This window comes from Ornithodoros turicata, chromosome 9 (genome assembly GCF_037126465.1).
Source record: "Ornithodoros turicata isolate Travis chromosome 9, ASM3712646v1, whole genome shotgun sequence".
NCBI lineage: Eukaryota > Metazoa > Arthropoda > Arachnida > Ixodida > Argasidae > Ornithodoros > Ornithodoros turicata.
Genome location: NC_088209.1, coordinates 24,637,555 through 24,660,962, shown reverse-complemented (window position 1 = coordinate 24,660,962; position 23,408 = coordinate 24,637,555). Strand labels below are relative to the sequence as shown.

The 23,408-nt window shown below is 45.0% G+C and overlaps 1 protein-coding gene across 4 annotated transcripts in view; it reads right to left on the bottom strand.

Annotated features, from left to right (window-relative positions):
• LOC135368443 (maternal embryonic leucine zipper kinase-like) overlaps positions 1-23,408 on the bottom strand; it is a 51,736-nt gene that overhangs the window by 23,771 nt on the left and 4,557 nt on the right. For all 4 annotated transcript variants that reach the window (XM_064601702.1, XM_064601701.1, XM_064601700.1 and 1 more), the window contains 8 exons: positions 22,772-22,864; positions 21,560-21,658; positions 20,863-21,030; positions 20,065-20,151; positions 19,788-19,895; positions 19,357-19,702; positions 11,989-12,055; positions 2,464-2,680 (listed from right to left, as the gene is read on the bottom strand). In XM_064601702.1, the coding sequence (XP_064457772.1) occupies positions 2,464-2,680; positions 11,989-12,055; positions 19,357-19,702; positions 19,788-19,895; positions 20,065-20,151; positions 20,863-21,030; positions 21,560-21,658; positions 22,772-22,864 (1,185 nt within the window). The remainder of the gene's footprint in view (positions 1-2,463; positions 2,681-11,988; positions 12,056-19,356; positions 19,703-19,787; positions 19,896-20,064; positions 20,152-20,862; positions 21,031-21,559; positions 21,659-22,771; positions 22,865-23,408) is intronic.

The following is a 23,408-nucleotide window of genomic DNA, read 5'->3' as shown; positions in this document are numbered from 1 at the left end:
TGAGTTACGAGAGGGACGCGTGAAATAAGTAGGAAAAGAATGAGAAAAGCGCCAAGGAAAGTTGCTCGCCGAAATGTAATCAATTAAGTTTCAATTACTACGCTAAGCTTTTGTAGAGACCTACTTGTTGCTATCTCGTTTCAATACAGTTTCGTAACCTCAAAGCAAGGCGGCACATAAAATTTGGTGTTGTTCCGTCCCACCTTCTTTCGACTGATCCCTACCATTCAAACAGAATGTGTAAAAAATGGCTTTGCATATATAGCGAAAGCGCTGTCTCGTGGCCCTATAAAGCTATGGACGGACCTACACGGTGAGTGTCCTCACAAAGCTCTCGCTCGAATATACGAATGCTCCGTACTTAGCCACCACCTCAAAGGCCGGAAAAGCTGGCAGAACCACCATTTGGTCGAGTAACGAACGAATCAATCATACACAGTATATATAGAGAGGCCTCGCATACACTTCACTTTCCTAACTCAATAGACAGAGGCCTTCCTTTTCAAACGCTCCGTACAAGCAGCTTATTTTCCCCAACACAGCTCTTACCCCTGTATAGTCTCCTCCCCCCCCCCCCCCCCACACACACAGATGCACGTTCGCCGTATCTATAGCAGTATTTTTCATTAACCCTAACGAGCAAAGTTGCAGACAAAGACAACCCGCCAACGGCTCCAGCAATTAGGCTACAATTAAAAGCCCTTTGCGGAACCCGTGCGCGCAAGAGTTTACTAGACGTATAATCGCGTTAACTCGACCCCCTTTTTGGCCCGATCGTCGTCGTCCAAGTTTGTCGCTAATCGGGTTAGGGCACCCGTGCCATTGCGCCGGGTCCTTTGAAGCTCGGACGCGATCAACTTTGGAAACAAAGAACCCGGCCATGGCTGATGTATTATACGACGGATCCTCGGGCTGCGTCGTGAATGGACCAAAATAAGGCTCATTAAAATTATGTTGCGTATATGTTTTACATCGCATGCGGAGTCGATGAGAGCACAAAAGGATTCGGTGGAGGTGTAACGTCTGAGTTGAAACCATTTGTCTCTGTACGGAGGTACATGGGTGATCACACTTCCTCGAGCGTCAACAAATGAATAGTATCGCTGGGCTTAACGGGAAGATAGTTGAAACCGTGGCTCGTTGGAAGTTAACTCTAAAGAGGAAATCAAAGAGTGATATTAAACGTTAGGAACAACTTATTTATTTGCACATGGTAAGCGAGACTTTCGTGCACGAGACTGCACTTCTTCGGGTTACAAAAATATAAACGTGGTACAGGCACATATATACAGTTGACGGGGGAGTTCTGGCATGAGAGGACTCCAGAACTCCCCCGTCAACTGTATATATGTGCCTGTATACCATGTTTATATTTTTGTAACCCGAAGAAGTGCAGTCTCGTGCACGAAAGTCTTGTTTACCATGTGTAAATAACTTGTTCCTACCGTTTGATATCACACTCTGATTTACTCTACCACCGGCAACTTGACATCGCCTATTTTTTCTGCCTTCGTATCTAAAGAGGAAGTAAGAAACGTACCGTTTGACAGACTACGACTTATTTCCAGTATACTCAATGCGCGACACGTTCGAGATACCTTATGGAAACCTGACGTCCGTGTCTGTATATGATCGCTATGACTTTTTTTCCTCTCTTCCTTCATTCACAGGTGTACACGTTGACGCCCTCCCTCACACTTTTGTGCCTGCCAGTTTCCAAGTCATTGCCACGGGCAAGCAGAGCCCCCTGAACGTCCGTGACAGACAAACATGAATAAGGCTGGTGCAGATGACGTCACGCGCAGCCTTTGAGTCACGTGACTCGGGAAACCATGGGGACACGTCACAGGCGTCATACTGCGCCAACAGCGTGTGTTTTTACAATATCCCCTCGTAACTGTACGCATACCGCAAGAACTAACGGCATGCCCTCCTACTCTGACTATGTTTTCCCGTGTCACGTGACCAAACGTGACGTCGCCGCACAAGCCGCATTCTGATGTCTTAACCCAGTTCACTTTCGCGAAACAAACAAATAAAACGATATACAAGACGCCAGCTTCAGTACATCGGGAGAACACTCTGAAAATGATACGACAAAACAAGTTATCAAATCTAAGCTTTGCAATGTGATGTCACCTGCTTCCAAGGAACAGGGTGATTGGCTAATTATATTTTCGGAGCCGTTATCGTGGACACCTCCCGATCTAGTGAAATTTGCTAAAATTGGCCAGACTTATGTTTGGCCTGAAGATGCGGACACAAAAATCACTTTGGGCTCTGGTTGTAAGTAGCGAGTTGTAGTAGATCTGAATGTGTGCACGATAACGGTTCCGGAAACATAACAATAGAGAGTTTTAGTACATCGTATACGCAAAGGCGATAGCGTACGTAACAGATAGCGTTGGTGGTTCTGCGCACTGCGCGAAGCTCTCTCTCTGTTAAAAAGAAGAAACCGCTCACCTTGACTGTCCGCGGTCCTTCTTGAGAGCCAAATTGCGAGCCCGCTCGCTTCCTCGGTGTAAGCATCGTACGGACCCGGTCGAGGCCCTTTTCGATGCTACCGAAGACCCGCTTCGCCGAACCAGTCCGTCCACAGAACACTCCACCCGCGGGCCGACGGGGACGATCAGGGGTTCGCAGCGGACTGTGCGCGTATTCCGCCTCTCCCCATAGCATCCTGCACACGAAAATATGCCTCAACCATAAGTAAACTATAACACTTCTTGACTGAAAATAAGAAAGAGAACACCCAGGATGACTCTTGTCTTCTCATGGAGTCATGCTAGGGCATCGACATACGACATCGATTCCGTCTGGTGGCTTCTGCACTGGTGATAGTAATATAAACCCATTTTATTGAGCACTCACAAACGGTCGGAAGGACCGTTAAGATGCGAATTGCAATAACATTAACCTTCGAAGTAAGCGAGAAAAAGACAGAAGTCAAGCTTGCTGTCACGGTAAATATTTTACGGATCACATAGCGTACTCAGCTAGGACACAATAAAACTCACCTTGTGCTGCCGAGTTTTTCTACCGCCGATAAGGCGCCCCACAGCAGACGGATTTTGAGACATGTTTACGAAACAATTTTTACTCTTCATTCCGCATTAACAACGAAAATAAAATCCTACCAACATGGGCCTCCGCGACAAGATTTCCCAATTTCGTCTCTCGAAAAGAGAGACGAAATTAGGAAACTAACGCGTATACATCCATGAATGCCATAGCACAGTGGCCCAAACAGAACCATAGATACACTTTTCTACCTTTCCATAATGAGTGATTCGATGCCTCGAGAGCCTCGTTAAATGAACAAACTACAACAACAACTTTATTTTGTGATTATGACACTATTGTGCTATGATTATGGTACTTGTGCTATTCCTTTACAATAATCATATACACCCTTCGCCTCCCGTTATTTTCTCTTTCCCTGCAGTTCGGCTTCCCCGCTACGCTGGTTGTCCTCATTATACTACTACTACAGTGAACCCTCGTTAATATGACCCCCGGTAATCTGACATACGCGCTTTACGACCGTAGTCTTGGGGAACATTGCTGTGAAACCTCTGCAAATACCCCCGTTAATATGACAATTCCGCATTATGACCAAAATTTTCGGGAACGACCATGGTCATAATAACGAGGGTTCACTGTATATAATAGCATTCCTCCCGCGTATAAAGTATATTTACCAGGCCGTTCATTATGGGTCGTGAATGCGTGAACCCGTTTGCGCCATAAGCTTCAGGTCTTCAGCATCTCGAACGCGAGAGGATCTGCTGCATCTGAAATTCTGGAAGTGTGCGCGCCCAATTTTAGAAACGAAACCGGAGGACGGGCGGGGCTGATGTCTTACGCATGTGCACTTTTCACTTCGATGTCCTACAGGGTGGCCTCAGTTTTAATGTCACATCCCCTCTTTTCTATGAAGCCGCCCGCAAGGGATCACGTGACGTGATTTGAGTGACCGTCAGTTAGCGTAAAGTAACGCAATCGCGCTGTATTCCCATGTAACGTAGTACTATAAGGATGGCGCAAGTCGTCGAAAGACCGTCGCCAGCGTAGCGTAGTGGTCTGCGTCCGGCAATGGAGAGGTGCGTGGATCGATTACCGGCGCTGTTCTGGCTTTTTTGACAACTGCCACATTTCAATCTTTCATGTCCGCGGGCACATTCAGAGTTGTGCCGGCTCACGTGTTCTACACCCTCGGAACAATCACTTCTTTCCATCATGCGCCGTCTTTTATTAAGTGCCATGTACGTTCAGTTGTTCACATTTGGTTACAGATAATATTGTCTCATCCATAACCGATTAGGTAGCCGAGCAGAAAACGGGGAGTCATAGCAACTTGTAGTCCCCTAGATTGAAATTACTTCCAATTTTAGTCCATTAACCCCGAAATTTACTCACCAGGACTGCGGATTTTCATGCTTTTTCTCGCATGGTTTCGTACGTGGACGACGAAAAGATGTTTTTCGACATTGTTTGGGACAGATCATGACAGACTATACAATGCACATAAATATATATCTGGAACGATATGGCATATTTGCATGAATAGTGCATATTTTGCCATGATTCCAGATGGCCAGGTGCAGGTTTTGCTGGTTTCGGGAAGGCTTTGCGTCTTCTTTCGCGAGATCTCGGTCGAAACAATGTATAGCCCCACACGTTGGCTGCCCCACTGTGTGAAATAGATCCAGCATCAAAGCAGAGCGAACCGCACGATACCGACACATATTCGAGATTTCTTTTTACAACGGCACGCGAGGCTCCCCTGCGCGTGCACGGCCCAGTCCGACGGGCTACACTTCTTTTACCTTTATATAACTATACCTTTACGAAGACGGACGGCGTTCGCCCCTGTAAGCACTCAACACTAAACTGTTTCAAACAGCTTCCAATAAAAGTCAGACGTCATTAATGACCAATCACGATCACCATCAGATCACCAATCAGACGTCTGTTTCCACCCAGACTGTGCAGGTGGCCGAAATTACCCGCAGTCCTACCGTAAATATGATCAAATATGCATTCGATGCCATGTTTTCTTGCCAAGAACTAGGAAAAACACTGCATATATTGAGGGGTTTTACTGCATGTTTCAAATATTTTTAGCGCACAGTTGCATGCATATTTCAGGAGTTCTCAGTGTATATTTATCCGCGCTCTATAGTAACGACACTTCGCAAACGGTCTCCTGAATGGTCTACAGAAATATGTGCTCTTCGTGAATTTCATGAAATAGGGCCATTCACTCTTTCACTGTTTCCAAAGAGAAGGCGCAACCGGAAGTTGTCTAGGGTTTCCAGCGTCAGCGGCTGCATGTGGCGCCATGCCCTGTCACTCATTTGAGTTAAACATTTTCCCTATTTGTAAACAGTGAAAGGGTTTAACTGAAATGAGTGACACGGCCTGGCGCCACATGTAGCCGCTGACGCTGGGAACCCTAGACAACTTCCGGTTGTGCCTTCTGTTTGGAAACAGTGAAAGGGTGAATATATAACTTAGCTAACTTAGCAATTTTCCACCCACACGGAGGAAGAAATAGTTAGCGGTTCTTTCTCGCGAAATTGTGCCCTATGCAAGTCGCAAGATTTTATATCACTCGACATATCACGGCTGACGGTTTGATTCGAAGTATTTTCATTCATGCACATGAAGTATATTACCTATAAGGTAGTTTGAACAGAGCGCGAAATGCAGTCCTCATTCTGACACGAATTTAGTCCCGAAAGGGACTGATTTTTGTTGCAGCGCAAAAAAATGTCCTGAAAGGGACTTAAATTAGTCCTTTTTTTTTTTCATCTTCTCATAGTGTACAAAAAAGTACAAGTGGAGAGGGGCCTTATACGATGCAGTTCATTATGAGCCCAAAGAGGGGATGGTTACTTCTTCATCTTCTTCCGCATACCTGTCATACGGCACGAGCGGCCATTCTTCAACATTTATCCTTCCTTCGACCGTAATCGAATAAAGTCGTATAGCTCAACGGAAATTAAGCAGGCTCCGAGACTTTTTAGCGCCGCCGTAATAATGGGCGATGAAGCGTAAGACGGCAGGCAGCCAAGCGCGAAATGAGAACGCTTGACCTTTCAACCCTCCGCACCGCAAAAACCTCCCACATTTTCTCGGAGAACCCAAAAATGCAAACGACGCGCCAGCTTATATAGTTCGCTCACGAAGGTTCGTCACTGTCCACAGTCTTTCAATCCAAATTTCGTGGTCAGGAACGAGTGGTTGTGGGCTCCCATAATAGATTAGGCTTTTAATTACTACGCGTTTTCCTCATTTTTTTTTTTTTTTTTGGCTGCGGGCTCTATTCAGCCTCGTCCGCGGTTCGGAAACTGTGGCGTCCGTCTCATGTAAAGAGGTCTTGACGAGAGAGTGGTTCGCGCCGTAGGGGTCAGTCAATCGTGCATGACGAAAGGGATTCTGAACAATATGGACATGTCAAAGGTCACGCGCTAAATCTATTCGTGGGCACGACGACCAGACGCATCCGTAAGGAACACGATCATTTTTGAAGCAGAAAATATTTTCTGCTTATTATGAAAAAGAAAACAACAACAACAAAGAGAGAAAGAAAATCTTTCCACATAATCGGAAGGATTTCGCATGAAAAAGCTCTGGACCATATTAATATTATTATGAATATATGAAGCAGCACCAAAACGGAAAAAATTACATTATTTCAGCTCAGTTCGTCGGCCTCAAGCGAGGTCGAAGGCTTAAGTTAATAGTACGGTCAATAACGAGTATAGCACCCGAGGCGTTCTGACGAACATTTCATCTTTAATGAAGTAATTGTGAGGTGCAGGCAGAAGAACCCTATGTACAAGCATGGGTACAACATTCTCCGGAAGTACCGGCCATCCATGTTACCATAGATCCGGACTATGCACTAAAATATTAAACACGCGCAAAGGTTAAATGAAGTTAGGTAACACACCTTCTAAGAAGCTAAAAACCCAGATTGCTGTGCCCGACACACGCTGAAAGCATCGACGGCAGCTACTTTGATAATGGCTGATTAAGTAGAATATTGTCCTGTATACCACCCGGCCGTGAATTACAGCTATTTAATTACTCGTGTTTTCCACCACAAACAGCAGAATAAGGCAGGCCAAATGAACTACGCACGGCATGCACAAACTGTGGCGGTGGGTGCGCAGCGTCCGCCGCCAGCGTGCCACGCCATCTCTTGGGCAGTAAACCATCTATCCATCTCGGAGACGGAAACATCATCTTCCGTGAAGAAAACTAAAACGGACTACGCACGGGCCGCTCAATCGCTCACCCGAAACACCGCAACTGTGCAAGAAGGCATCTTTTCAATCCTTCCAACAGGGAAGAAGAATTCCTTTCAATTACGCCAATGACGTTTAATTATTGCGGTCGGCCGGTTACAGCGCATGCCGCGTACTGTTCTGTAAGTGAGGCGGTAACCGAGCAAGCGCAAAAGGAACGTGTCCAGGCGTTTCTATATTCAGTTAAGTCGTGTTCAGAGTCGACTCTGTTCGTCAACATTCCTCCGAATAATGAGCTGAGAAAAACGAGTACGTTGAAGCCCGTACGCCACGCGCTTCGTGAGCACCTCACGCATGGCTGATGATCCGACACCGAGGTATATAGGGTTCACAGTGTAAATTTTGTGTGAACAGTACTGCTTTTAATAGACAGTGTTGAACTAGCGAGAAAGGTAGTCTTCTTGTTACTTTTAAGGGGTGCTTATCGGAATTTATTGTCAAAATGCAAATATAAATGTGGAGTTTTGTTGTTCATGTACAGTACGCATTAATACAGCGCCCTTCTTGAACGACAAGTTCCAGGAATATAGCGTAACAGTGTGAAAAGAAGGGAGTCTCACAGTTGACAAAAAAGGATATTTATGGGCCTTTTCCCGCAAATATCGGGAGCGGGAACCAAAGAGATAGGCTAACAGGATCAGGCCAGTATGATAATGGAAGACAGCGTTTCGTAAAATACGCCATTGCACATAAAAATTGTATGCCAGTGAGCTGATGTAGATTCGAATTCTAGGAAAGACACTAGACAAGACTCGAAGTGCACAAGACAGAACTTCGTGTTTTGTCCTGTGCCTTCCCCCAAAACCGACGAGGAAATATTACATCACAAGATTGCGACTTTTCCTATATGCTTTCGCACATTTCGATGCAAAGTATTCGTGACCCTATGAGAACAAAAGACGTAGACAGAAGAAAAAAAAAAGAAGAAGAGAAGGAAGATCGTGTTCGGCAACCGAATGGTGAACAGCGAACTAAACAGTTGTTACACAGAGCTTTCTGATCTCGATGATCCCAAGGCATTGGGGTATTAACAACAATTACCAGTACAAAAAGATCACGTCGATATAGGAACAGAAAACATTAACCACAGACGGACGAAGTCTGCTCCATGGTTCCCAAGGAATTTTGGAACAAAAATTCAAGGGTCCTTCAAGGACCTTTAAAGGATCAGCAGTCATTTTGTCTAGGATGTAAAACACAGTTTACGACCAGGCCTCCAAGATTTCACAACAATATTTATAAGCTACAGGGATCACATGACAGAATACATGGGGACTGCACTAGAGCGATCCGTTCAAAAATGTGACTGAAGACTCCTGAATGCTGAAGACCATGGGACGGTAAGGAAAATTGATTAATATAACGGACAGCGCCGTTAATTTGTTGCTGCCGACTCCTATTAGAAAGAGTGCATGCTAACTCCCGAGGTTTCGAAACAATAGTTCTGACTCCGGATATGCGGAATTTGCACTAACAGCATCACGAGAACAAGAAAAAGATGCAAAGTCAAGGGTATCCAAGGACTATGAAAAATTCCAGGGTATTCAGGGTATTCAAGGTTTCAAGGACCAGTGGGAACCATGTCCTCGTTCATATTTGATGTATTGATCATACCAAAACATGAACCTCCAGATCATCGAAAGTAGCCAAACTGTATAGAAGCAAGACACCAAAGTCATCTTACGTACATTCCTGCCCGCTTCACAAGCAGCCTACTTCACGTGTGGTCAGAGGATTTCTGCCATTTCAAACGCCGGCAAACACAAACCACGTGCAGCAACATCAGCCAGTAATGTGTGCCCCCCGCACAGCCTTACTATATACATTCTTTCCTACAGTACATAAAATTAAAACAAGAGGCGAAAAAAAAAAGTATCAATATACCGTCTGCTCCCTCGAAGGAACAACCTTCCCCAGCAACCCCTATTTTCCCATCAATCTCCATCATTGCCACCGCACCAACATACAAGCATCCGATCTCACCACTGGCTAATGCTAAGTATCTTCGCGCGACGAAAAAATTTCGCCATATCCCTCCAAACGAGTGTCATAAGAAAAATCAGTCAAAGAACATATGCGGCAGCAGGAATATAACGTTTTTTTGAAACTGCTATGCCCTCATAAAAAAAGTACGCGTTTCCCATCACGGGCTGTTGTTTGACACATCGAATGGCCTCCCATAGCCATCGAATGCGAGCCATATGACAGTTTCGAAGGCAGTTTTCGTAATCATTTTGATGCTTTTCAAAAGCACGCCACACTCGTGTGTACGCCCATCGAGCCGTCATAAGTTCCTGCATTCTGAATCACTACGCGCGCGCGCGTACTTTTTTCGCTGGTTGTTTTGCATTTTTCTCGGTGGAAGGAAGGGACGATTTGCATACATGACGACATAGCGGCATTCGTATGCAAATAATGAAAATAAGAAGGGGAGAAAAAAAAAAAAGCGCGATGGCATCGGAGCTAGTGTTCCGGATCCAACGCCGGCGTCCCTCATATCTAGGTTGGGACGTAGAAAAGTTTGGGTGAAAAAGAAGACGATACAGCACGAGAAGAAGTATACTCTAGAAGTTTTTTTTTTTTTTTTTTTGCATGGGACAATTTTTGTTTTTTTTTTTTTTGCGTGCCCTCTCCCTAAGCTCCTGAATGTAAGTTGCGAATGTGTTCGTTCATATGGCACGTCCACGTTTATAACCTTAAGTATAATGAAGACGAGCAGTGTCTTCGATGTGTACCATACTTGTGGATTTAGCACGTCATCAGGAATCCTTTCCTTTCCGCACAACAGTTACAACAGGCAAATGCTGAATACTCAGCTTGGCATTAATACAGCTTTGCTCAGAGCTGTACTCACGCAGTCCCGGCCCAATGATCCCAGATTCGTCACTGATGTGACATGATCGTCTAGAATTCCTCAGACGTCTTGAGAACCTTTTTTTGAGACCCCCCCCCCCCCCGAAAAAAAAGAAAAGAAAAAGGAAAGAAAAAGAACAGAAAAAGAAAAGAAAAAGAACAGAAAAAGAAAAGAAAAAGAAAAGAAAAACAGAAAAAAGCGAAATAAAACAACTGTAGCACATGCCGCAGTCAAGAGAGCACAGCTCACCCTCGGTGTATTCTCGTGCTTGTAGCTTTAGCGTTGCTCGCCAGAAAATGGTTTCTCGAAATCAACCATGTTCTTACTCATTTTATAGAGGGGAATCACATCTAAATCTGTAGTTTAAGAACGTGTGAGAGTAGCAGCGGCGGGCGCGATGCGTATCACCCACTTTTTGAAGAGCATGCATCACCGTTCGGAAAGACCCCTTTTACTAACTAAGAAGCTAGATGCGTTGTCCACAATTTGGCCCCAAAAGAGTGCCATGCATGATTGCGAAACGCCATTTGTACAGCATGCCGATCAACCTGCGCCTTCCGAAAGAATTTTGAACGTAAAATCGCCGCGTTCCCCCTTTAATTCCGAAGTGGGACTTTCGCCCGCGAAAAATTTTGCCTTTATTTCCAAACAAGCCCTCTCTTGAGGCGTGCGAACGTGGCTTTGGTGAGCTGATGGCCGGAAAGGCGCCGTGGCGACAGCCACAACCGGTCCCGGCCTCAACTTCAATCTAGGCGCGCATCGAGCTGTTAAATTAAGGGCCTGATCCGCTTTCATTCTGCCAGCATACTCCGCGGTTTTGTTGCTGTATAGCCGCACTACGAAACTGTCCTTCATATATTTTGGCACTGCAAACACAATAACTTTCACGTCAAAGAGGACACAAAACGCGGCAAAAGATTGGCAGAGTGTCTACAAGTTTGGTCATTGCGGTCGCGAACGATAAAGGGTTCCACGTAAGCACACATCATAAAAACGAATAGTATTTACGTATAAAGACATATACGGAAACGACTATACACAGTCCTAGTCGTTGGTCTTATTCTCTGGTGTCTATCGCGAAACATATTCGCTATCAAACAGCTGAAGGTGCCCTAACACATGGCATGAGGCTCCGATAACATGGTATTGGGGGAAAAACGCCGTAGTAAAAAAAAAAAAAAAAAAAAAAGCCGACAAAAAACACGACACAGCCCAGACGACTCAGAGTGCCGTGCCGTGTTATTCGTGCGCTGAGGCACTTTCGGTAAGGAAACATAAGGACCCTTCCGTTTTTCGAGACGTAGGTCCCACGGTTGAGCCACGTAAGTAAAAAAATAATTAATAAATAAAATAAATAAATAATAATAATCAGATAGATGGGTGTATGGAAATAAGATCACAGTCCCGCCGGACCTCTCTGAAACGTATACGATTTCGTACCGTTACAAAACCTATGCAGGAACAAACAACACTGCTATTGCTAACTGCCATCGAGAAGGCAGTGATGTTATGTCGACGACTAATTTAGTACATGTGTATGTACGCGGTTCCGGAGTGGTCCCCGTTGTAGAACGTGTGAGCACCGCGTACGATATAAATTTCCGTTTATGTTAAATTACTGCCGATTAACAAACACGCGCGCGCGCGTGAATTTACGTTGTTTGACCAACATATTGTCTCCAGACAGACCACAAGATGAGCAACAAACAAGCCAGGCATTGCGGGATTAGCCGAAAATTGTCCATCCCGCTTAGAAGCTATTCTCGCTGTGGTGAGCTGCACTTGTTTTTCGCGGAATGTACCAAATTTGCTTACCGGACTCTGTCAGGTGTTGCGTTCTTCGCGGTGGGCGTAGCAGGTCCATTGTTGACGCTCCTTAGCACTGGAAGAAACAGAAGCACACACGCTATGCAGGATGATCTTTATCCGAACATTTCTACAAAGAACAGATGACTTAGATGTCATATTTTAATGTGAACTAGAAAACGAAATCTGCGCTAGACAAAACTACAACCATTAGCGTAACTGCTCAATAGTATAAATTATAATAAAGAGTCATATCACCTTCAGTCTTATATGCCTGTAGTTTTAGATGTAAGCGATCTATCCACCAACATTATTGTATGTATGTTCTGTGACCTACGTGTGTATTACGTAAGCTGTCAGTATGTTCTCCATTTACTGGGTATCTGTCGTTTTCGGCATTATGTAGAACTTTGTGAGCGTGCGCCAACAACAAAGCCATCGAGGCTGTTCTTGGGCACGTAATAAAAAGCGTTGTTATTATATCAATCAATCTATTAGTCTCATATCAATATCAATCTTATCATCATTAGTGTTATATATCACTATATAAATAGATAAGCATAGTAAACTTTTATAAGAATAACACTTTTTTCTTAATTGAAGCCTCGTGTAACTCTGTTCCGATGGGCAATTAATCAGCAGTCTCGACACACATCTCTTCATTGTGTACTCTTGTTTTCAACTTTCTCTTACGTTTCGAAATCGCATGTAAGTACTCGTACGTACGAAAACTTCTTATAGAGCAGTGGAACAGGAAAATTGAATTGCAGCTTCAAATGCTGAGTGTTCAATTTTCTCTGAATCGGAAGCCTGGTGAAACTTTTTTATGAGCAATGTGAAAAGGAAAGTTCGTAGCAATACCCGAGGTAATCGCCACAACAAAAGGCAAAATGGAATGGAGGGGGAGTGGTGCCACAAGGCCTTGTGTACGCAACACGCAGTCTTCTAGGAGATGCATGAAAGTGAGAGAGAGAGAGACAGAGCCCTGCTTCCGAAAACAAACTTCCGTTGCACACCACAGTTGCCATATTTCATGCGCAGGTCCTTTGTCTTGTAACCACTACGAGCCTAACTTAAAAAGCGACAGGGCACTTAGATTATGCCTTCGTACGGAAGGGTGGTCCCACTCAGGACAATGGCATCAAACAAAACAAAGCAATGAGGATTCAGCTGGTTGTGGCTCATTTGATAGGGACGCTTCGTGAAAGCGTTCATCCTGTGCTCAGCGAATGATGACGGGGTCAGACGGTTTGTTCGGAAGCATCAGAGAGACGCCCTGGTGGAACTAAACAAATGCGAAATTGCGACGTTAAAGAAATGTGCATCGAGGATATTGCTAGAACGAACATAATGTAGTATACGGAATCACAGCTACAATGACTAGGGAAGATGAAAAACAACTAAATGTGCGTCCGTCATGAACCGAATCACACACACAAGAGCGAAAAACTGTACCCACGTATGCGAAACCTTCGAGAAGCCTATGTGAATCCCTCAGGTGCGTTTCTAAGAAAGCGTAAACAATATGATATCCCCACATGCAGCAGCGGCAGCGCGCGGTTGCCTGTAAAGGATACTCCGCCGCACTATCACCCTTCATGGGGAAAAGTTTGCTTAACTTCTTGTTGGTCTCGGAGTTATTGTGATTGATAGCATTTCGACTGTGAAGCTATCCACTACAAACTGTCGAGGAGTGCATGCACTATAGGAAGTATATTCTGAAAATAAAAACGTGCGTTAAAGAGCCGCTTTTTACATGGTCACATGATTTCACACTTTAACATGCGCACATGCACTTTTTTTTTTTTTTGCTTTTCCTAACCATTTCACTATGACGGTTGCCCGCAGACTTAACAGCTTACCAGTGCTGACATGCCGTGCATAGGAATTACATAATGCAGACAGAGCACCTTGCATACCTGTGATGTTCCCAAGGTGGTTCAATCCTCGCACTGCAAAGTACGTACTAATGGGAAATGAGAAAATGCAGAGCCGTCAACGGGGCTGAAGCTGCCTTGCTCACAGCAGTCACTGCTTCAGTGTGAACAGTAACGTCTAAACTCCCCTTCGCAATACCGCCAATTGCATTGTTTTGATTACGAGGTTTGTACATCTCGCATTATAGCCGATGAAGTTGGATAGAGGATGAAGGACGATTGAAGTAGAATGAAAATGCAGCGTCCAAGCTCGTCTGATTTGCAATGCACGTCCGTTGTGGAAGGAACGAAGACTGACGATGAAGTTGGATAGAGGATGAAGGACGATTGAAGTAGAATGAAAATGCAGCGTCCAAGCTCGTCTGATTTGCAATGCATGTCCGTTGCGAAAGGAACGAAGACTGACGATGAAGTTGGATAGAGGGTGAAGGACGATTGAAGTAGAATGAAAATGCAGCGTCCAAGCTCGTCTGATTTGCAATGCACGTCCGTTGTGGAAGGAACGATGACTGCCGATGAAGCTGGATAGAGGGTGAAGGACGATTGAAGTAGAATGAAAATGCAGCGTCCAAGCTCGTCTGATTTGCAATGCACGTCCGTTGTGGAAGGAACGAAGACTGACGATGAAGTTGGATAGAGGATGAAGGACGATTGAAGTAGAATGAAAATGCAGCGTCCAAGCTCGTCTGATTTGCAATGCATGTCCGTTGCGAAAGGAACGAAGACTGACGATGAAGTTGGATAGAGGGTGAAGGACGATTGAAGTAGAATGAAAATGCAGCGTCCAAGCTCGTCTGATTTGCAATGCACGTCCGTTGTGGGAGGAACGATGACTGCCGATGAAGCTGGATAGAGGGTGAAGGACGATTGAAGTAGAATGAAAATGCAGCGTCCAAGCTCGTCTGATTTGCAATGCACGTCCGTTGTGGGAGGAACGATGACTGCCGATGAAGCTGGATAGAGGGTGAAGGACGATTGAAGTAGAATGAAAATGCAGCGTCCAAGCTCGTCTGATTTGCAATGCACGTCCGTTGTGGAAGGAACGATGACTGCCGATGAAGTTGGATAGAGGGTGAAGGACGATTGAAGTAGAATGAAAATGCAGCGTCCAAGCTCGTCTGATTTGCAATGCACGTCCGTTGTGGAAGGAACGATGACTGCCGATGAAGTTGGATAGAGGGTGAAGGACGATTGAAGTAGAATGAAAATGCAGCGTCCAAGCTCGTCTGATTTGCAATGCACGTCCGTTGTGGAAGGAACGATGACTGCCGATGAAGTTGGATAGAGGGTGAAGGACGATTGAAGTAGAATGAAAATGCAGCGTCCAAGCTCGTCTGATTTGCAATGCACGTCCGTTGTGGAAGGAACGATGACTGCCGATGAAGTTGGATAGAGGGTGAAGGACGATTGAAGTAGAATGGAAATGCAGCTTCCAAGCTCGTCTGATTTGCAATGCACGTCCGTTGCCGAAGGAACGAAGACGATGAAGTTGGATAGAGGATAAGGGACAATTGAAGTAGAATGAAAATGCAGCTTCCAAGCTCGTCTGATTTGCAATGCACGTCCGTTGCCGAAGGAACGAAGACGATGAAGTTGGATAGAGGATAAGGGACAATTGAAGTAGAATGGAAATGCAGCTTCCAAGCTCGTCTGATTTGCAATGCACGTCCGTTGCCGAAGGAACGAAGACGATGAAGTTGGATAGAGGATAAGGGACAATTGAAGTAGAATGAAAATGCAGCTTCCAAGCTCGTCTGATTTGCAATGCACGTCCGTTGCCGAAGGAACGAAGACGATGAAGTTGGATAGAGGATAAGGGACAATTGAAGTAGAATGAAAATGCAACTTATAAGCTCGTCTGATTTGCAATGCATGTCCGTTGCGAAAGGAACGATGACTGCCGACGAAGTTGGATAGAGGATGAAGGACGATGAAGGACGATTGAAGTAGAATGAAAATGCAGCTTTCAAGCTCGTCTGATTTGCAATGCACGTCGGTTGCGGAAGGAACGATGACTGCCGACGCAGTTAGATCCAGCACAAACGGGTTTGAAGGAAAATAAATGTACCGATTTGTAGCCTGTAAGCTTCGCATTACCATTTGATTTATATGCCGGCAATGACTACCGGTTGGCAACATGTAGACCAAGAAAATAGCAAGTTACTTTAGGGATAGAAATAACTAGATACACGTACTACAACCAGCTATTGTTAGAGTAACTACAGTTACCCAGTAGGTAATGACTCGGAACTAGCAGTGCCATCTCGTACGTAGCTACACAGTATCTAGTTGCTGCTACTGTACCTAGTTACAAGTACCATAAAAGTGGTTAATTTCGCGCTCTTAATAATTCGCGAATTCGTGTGGAAGCACGTTTCGGGAATATTTTGCGGGACCTTAATAGACCTCTACCCGAGAAACGTCATCATGACTTTGGTAGACAGACAGAAACCGAAACAAATCGGAAGTGAGGGCTGGGTTCCACGAATGGGCACTTGTTCGCTGCCTCCTATTGAAAGAAAAGTAGGGCCGAAGGTCGCGTCCCTTTCAGGGACCATCGTAATCCCCTCAAGACCGTGGCTTTCGGGCGCGACCTTGTTCGCCCCTAGCTTCTCCCCTAGCTTCAAACCACCGATCAGGGAGATCGGGGGTTCATGAGGCATCTACATGCCGGCTGGCTTATAGAGGCTTGCCGTGAACTCCAATCCCGTGACAATGACATGTGCTGGTTTTGTGAAAGAAGGTATGTGCAATACCAAGTGATACGGTCTACTGATGTTGAAGTGGTGCTTCAATTATAGAAATGTTTAACAAGAACAAATTTGTGGGAACAAAGGTCGTCAAAGTAAGTTAACTTGTTTTGTGGAGCTCACATCGTCGCGAATTCCAGTGCTCATACTTTATCATCCCCGCTACATATATTTCGCGGAACCTTAATTTCGCGAGTCGATCGCGCGATTTGATCGCGACATTCGCGAAAATTAAGCCCTCACGAGAATTTCTACTTTTGCAACTGACTTACGTCCCAACACTACATAAAGCTGTCTGGCCGACTTGTTTCGAGGTTGAGGAAGAGGAAAGAGGTAAAAGCCACACAAAGAAAACTTGTAATCAGAGCTCCTTGTCGGATTCGTGTTATTGACTACAGAAGAAAATGATCAATCTCTGCAAGATACGTGCAGCTACAAAATACTGTCTCTGTTGTGGTCAGACTGTTTGTACACCGAAACGCAACAGCTGCCGGGCGAGAGCATCATGTGCTTTCATCAGGGAGCTTTCACCGAGACACATTGGTCTCAGTTCCCAAAAGCGAGCACATCGTCGTGACAACAGTCATATCCTGTATTGAGATACTCTATGGGTGCATGGTGTGGCATTAGCTAAGTACGAGGGGTGTTCAAGTCGAACCGGGACTCTCTGTCCTCTAAGTGTACAAATGGCTCGCGCTACTTCGTTTTCGTAATTTTCACACGCGACAGGTCTCCGCGTTCACCACGTGGTGGTCCAAAGTTTGTGCAAAACAGAAGACACGTGCTGGACAAGATGGCCGACAACGAGGTAAGCGCGCACATCGAACAGTGAATTGTCATAAAGTTTCTCGTGAATGAAGGCGTAAAGTCATCTGAAATTCACAGAAGACTTCAGGCTCAGTATGGCCACGATACACTTAGCCGCAGCAAAGCGTTTGAGTGGTGCAAACGGTTCCGAGACGGCCGTACATCAGTGTAGGAAGCGCCACGAAGCAGTGCCGAAGCACCCCGCCTGCGGGTAAGGTCATGGCCACGGTTTTCTGGGACAAGGCTGGCGTTGTTCATGTTGATTTTCTGCCCAGTGGTACCATCATCAATAGTGCATATTACTGCCAGGTTCTCAGGAATGTGCATAAGGCGCTGAAGCAAAAGCGGCCGTGCCTCATCACCAAAGAGTCCTCCTCCTACAGGAAATGCACGCCCCCATACCGCGCATCTCACGACACGCACCTTACAGGAACTTGGCTGGGAGTTGCTGCCACAACCCCCTTACAGTCCAGACCTCGCCCCCAGCGATTTCCATCTCTTCGGGCCACTGAAGGCATTCCTTGGGGGCCGCCACTTCAGCTACGACGACGAGGTCAAGAATGCCATCCGATCATGGCTGCTATGCGCCAGTAAGGATTTCTACGCTGCTGGCATCCAAGCCCTCGTGAAACACTGGGACAAGTGCATTAGTGCAGCTGGAGATTACGTTGAAAAATAAAACTAATTTCTCGCCTGTAAGTTCATTTTACTTTTGCGAAAAATGGAAAGCCCCGGTTTGACTTGAACACCCCTCGTACATCACGGACGTATTTCAGGAGAGTGTGCAAGGGGTCAATGAGGAGCAAGGCCCCATTGAATCACATTGGTTGCTGAAGTCTGCTGTTTCATGCTATTTCTGTTATTCTTGCTGAAATTCATCATTGTTTTGAAACATTTGCACTAACTTTTGCCTGGGGCTTGTGTGGGTGCAGGATAATCTAAAAATTGCAAACTGTTTCTTACTCAAATGCTTCTTACATATGTCTGTACCAAGACCTGCTAAATTATAGCGACCATGTCATACGGACCCCTTCCCAGCGCCGCATTTGGAGGCTAGTGGTGGCGCTACTCGTCGGTTCAGTTAATGCTTCCTTAATTTCTACAGTACTCTGCACTTTAGCTTGTCTTCATATTTTTGTACAAGCAGTGGGTGTCCCACGAGAGATGCTTGCTTCTAAAGTTTATTATTATTATAATTCTACGTGTTTTCATAAGAGCTGTTGCTGTCGTCTGCTATGGTAGATGTACGTCCGCTTTTGCGCGTTCAAAATTCAAATTTTCACCGTCCAATCATGGTGGAGACCTCGCGGGCCAATGAGTAGCGCCCCTAGTGGATCATGCGAATGGGCTCCTCATTGGGTTTGCCGATTATGACGTGGTCGCTATAATCTAGTAGGTCGTGGTCTGTACTAGTCAAGAAGAAACAAAATGTTTTCCTGATAGAGAGGTAAGGCTCTGACACCCACTGGATACGTGTGCGCGTTATGTGATTGCATATAACATTACTGCGACTGTCAGACAGCTAACCAGAGGCATCAATCATACACAATCAGGGACATCAAAGACAGTTAATCAATCAGACGATTAGGGACGAGCTTGCTTCACCCTACACAGAGGGAGCTAGTATTCAGGCTCTCTCATTCTCAACATTCTCCATCTGTTCTTCTCATGTATTCCATCGAATAACATTCAAAATATGCCACTCTTTCGCATGAGATTTTCCATACCGTGGTCAATGGTCCACGGGGAATAAAATGACAGTATAGTTTCAAAATCAACTGGAACAGATGCAACCGTCCCTTTAAACACGAGGGAGAAATAGCTAGCCCAACACCTAAATCCGCTACCAAACAGTTGAGTAGCCCACAAAAATAGTAAATCACCTGCATCATCCTGCGGAACCCTGGTGTAGGTCTTTCTCTTTGGAGTTGGCAGGCGTGGTTGTGCAAAGTTCTCCTTATTTGCATCAACAACATCCTTGCAAGGAAGTGGTGCTACATCGGTAGCCTTTGTATCAGCCTTTGGCTTTGGTATTTCCGGTGCTGGAGTTGGCACATTCGCTTCATTAGAGTTGAGCACTTGTATCCGAGGTACTTCCTCCTTCTTTGGGCTACCGAGAGCTAACAGTTCAGCGTCATTTAGTCCATTCTCAAGAGAATTGCGAAGAGGAGAGGTTGGGGATCCTCCGACAGGGGTAAAGTCAGAAATCAGCGCCCTCTGGCAGTTGGGCTGAAATTGCAATTGTAGTTGTAAGTGCACAGAAGCACATAAGATGCTCTCTTTGCAAGATTGCACCAAAGTAGGTTGCACATACCTTCCTGTGCTGTGGGGAAGCTTCAGGAAAGTGAAGCCTCGTGATTTTCCCCCTCTGCTTACGGAAAAGCAGGAGGATGTATGTGGCAGTCGTGTAGTCATACTTCCACTAGAAATAAATACAATTATATATAAAAAAATCTTATATCTTGTTCTACAAAGGATATTTAATTGACTTGGGACATGGACGAACATATATGGATGGCTTGGAACAATTAGTATCAGTTCTGACACTAAGAATTGTTGGTTGGCGTAGATAATGTGTTGCACGCGTGTACCTGTTGAAGCTCTGCCTCTATGGAGCGCTTTGATCGGCCGTAGTGAATAGCAAGCTCTGTGAGGGCATCATCATCAAAATTGTTGAACTGCAAAGAAGAAGTCCGTGTCAACATTCTGTGCAGTACTTGGTGAATTTATTATCAATAAAATGTAGGAATGACGAAGCTGAAGAAAAGTATGATAACTTCAGAAAGGCAAGCTACTGTTCATCCCTCAAAATACTACACATTACTATATTATGCTTCTAAGGTGGCATAGCCATCCAACAAATGTCAAATTACTACAAGGGCTGTGCAAATATTGAGATTTTTTAAATATCAAAGTGAAGAATTCTGTATTTGATTGAAATTCTGAATCCAATGTGAAATCGAACCTACTGTCTCTCTTGAACAGAATACAGTCAACCCTCGATTTATGAACCTTCGATTTATGAATTTCCTCGTTTTATGAACAGGAGCACGAGGAACAAAACTTTTTCCATGCATTTTTCCCTCGTTTTATAAACCTCGGTATCCGAATAATGAATGGAATTTCTGATAACCAACTAGGAGTAGCCCAGCGTTTTCGCCCTCAATTTATGAACGGACTATTCCGTGGTCCACTACCTGTAATGCCCGTAATGCCACCGGTAATGCAATGACGGCAAATGTCACTGTCATCAACACCGGACTTTACTATGGTATTTAATATGCTCGAAAGATGATGAACAGCAACTTCTTTCCTGATGCTATGGTGTCATGACACTGGGATAGAACACCCAACACCTACGTGCTACAGATCCTGAACTGCCATCTTACCGTATAGTTGCTTTTAAAGCTGATGGGCTTTCTATGGCCTTTGGCAACCCATGGGTGATTGAGAAGGGCCGTGATTGTGATCCTTCGTTTCGGATCCACCTCCATCATTTGGGAAAGCAGTTCCGCAGTGTCTTCGGGCAACCAACTTGGGCATTCGTACTCCCCTCTCTGCAGGTGAAAAGAAAATGTGGTCGGTAAGTGACGTGCGGAACACACGTAAGCTTAGGGTGAGATGGCCAAAATGTTTCAGCCCAAGTGCCAGCTAAATTAATCCACATGCCATGCAAACTTTATGGGGCATAGATTAATTTAGCTGGCACTTGGATTAAAATCGTCAGGAAAACCTGTAGTTTCTTAGTCGTGCCAGCGGCGGTCAGGTCTTAGCAGTATAGCCTTCTCTGGTCACAGCTTTTGATTAATGTCATTGTTACTCTAACCAGTGTTTGGTTCATACTCCACATAGTCAATGTATAAGGGCCCAGCTGAAATGCGAAGGATTACTGCCTCGAGAGCTTTGCGTTTCTCAAAAACATTTTCAGCATAACTTGGCTGGATAAAAAAAAAAAATCTGGAGTCATGTGCGCTACAATTTCAGGGAACAAATCTTTAAAAAAGAAAAAGAAGAATGAGGGACAACACACAGAGGACAGGTTACAATGCTGACATACTCCAAATAACATCAAAAAGCCAAACCCACCTTGATCTTTTTGTAAAGTAGGGCGACGTTGTCATCGTCAAAAGGTAGGAACCCACACACTAGAGCATAAAGTAAGACACCCATGCTCCACACATCAGCCTGAAAGGAGGCAATGGATGTAGTGAATTTCCATTGCACTGATGCACTGAAGAGAAGGTAGCATAACTATGCTGGTCCAAAGGTTTACATCAAGCATGCTGCTTTTTGGCAGAGCCATAGGAAAACGATCACAACACACGACTGCATCACCATCCTGGAAATGGAAGGGCGCTGGGTTCAATCCCTACTCTTCGTGCTTCATCATTAGACCCTGAAGTTTTCGGGTTTTATATTTTTCCAAATTCGGGGGGTAGAAATCGGGTCAATAAATTGATGTCGAAAATTCATGCAAATTCGGGCAGAAAAATTACCATCAGACTGAGTTTGGGGAGAAATCGGGCATTATTGTAGAATAAACGTTCACTGTACTGTTTATCCAGAGTGCCAGAAGTAAGCGGCAGTCGCATATTTTGTGAGAAAGTAGTATGTCGATGCCTTGAGGTGCCTAGCCTAGGTGCAGTTTTGCAGGTAGAAATCGGGTTTAACCCTAGCTAGGTGAACCTCAATTCGGGGTGCAAATTCGAGGAAAAATCGGGTTTAACCCTAAAACATCAGGGTCTATTCATCATCAATCATCATTCGTTAATTGAAATATGTAACTGGGCATTGTGACGCCTAAAGGAGCAGTGAAGGCCGCATTCCAAAAAGTTTACATATTTGGGTGTGGCATATTATACAACAAGCAGCATGTGCTTCTGTGCAAGAATAATTATACTTCTACTTCTCAAGAAGTGCGACAAAGCGAAAAGGCGTCCGCTTGGTGTCCTCCATGATGATTGGACAAATGGTTTGAGGAGACCAATGAGAGCACACACGATCCAGCCCTTTTATACGTCATGTTGCTCACCTTAACTACTACTACACCATTAAAAAGAGACGCTGCCCATCTCGGCAGTGTTTGTTTTGTACGAGTGCAAGTGTGACTGAAGAGAAGAGCTGTAGTGGACACGTGCGTATCCCCCACAGCGTATATCCGAGCAATGTTTGGTACATTGATGAGAAGGTAGCTGGTATGGATATTTAATAAACACGAAAGCTTTTTTTTTTGTCCTCGTATTTTCAAAGGGTGTGTAATGAACACACCAGAATGCTACATAGTGAAAAGAAAATTACCTGAGACCCAAGGTACTCTTGGCCCGTAATAAGCTCTGGAGCAGCATATGCAGGGCTTCCACAGCAAGTGTCCAAGTGAGCAGCCATGCCACCCTGGAAGAGAGTCATGTGCTGAACTGAAAAACTATAACACAACCAGTCTATCCGGAACTAAGAGAAACCGATTTTAAGAGTTTGGCTGTACAGAACAAAACAGCAATGCAGTTCCTTGTCTGGAATATTATCTCCATACACTCTGCAATGCCTGACAGCAGATCAGTCACATGTGACACACACCGACATGTCTTGCTGAACGTGGGGCCTTGTCTGATTAGGGCACTGTGATGTTTCTACTCAAGATCGGGGGCGGATCCAGATCATCAGTTTCTTTGTCAGAGCGCGTGCTGGGGGAGGGGAGAGAAGGAAATCCAATGTATAATCTGACGTTGGGAGGGGGGGATCGCCCCCCTTTCCCCTGGATCTGCCACTGCTCAAGATAGGTGGAGCTTCATCTAACTCAGTCCCATCATGGTACACACTATAATTCCATGTCCTGAACTGCTGTAGGACTGTCCCCATGATGTCTATCATGAATATAGATTGAATTGAGTATACTCTCGTAACAGTTTCCATTAAAGAGTTCACTGTTTGATAGTTG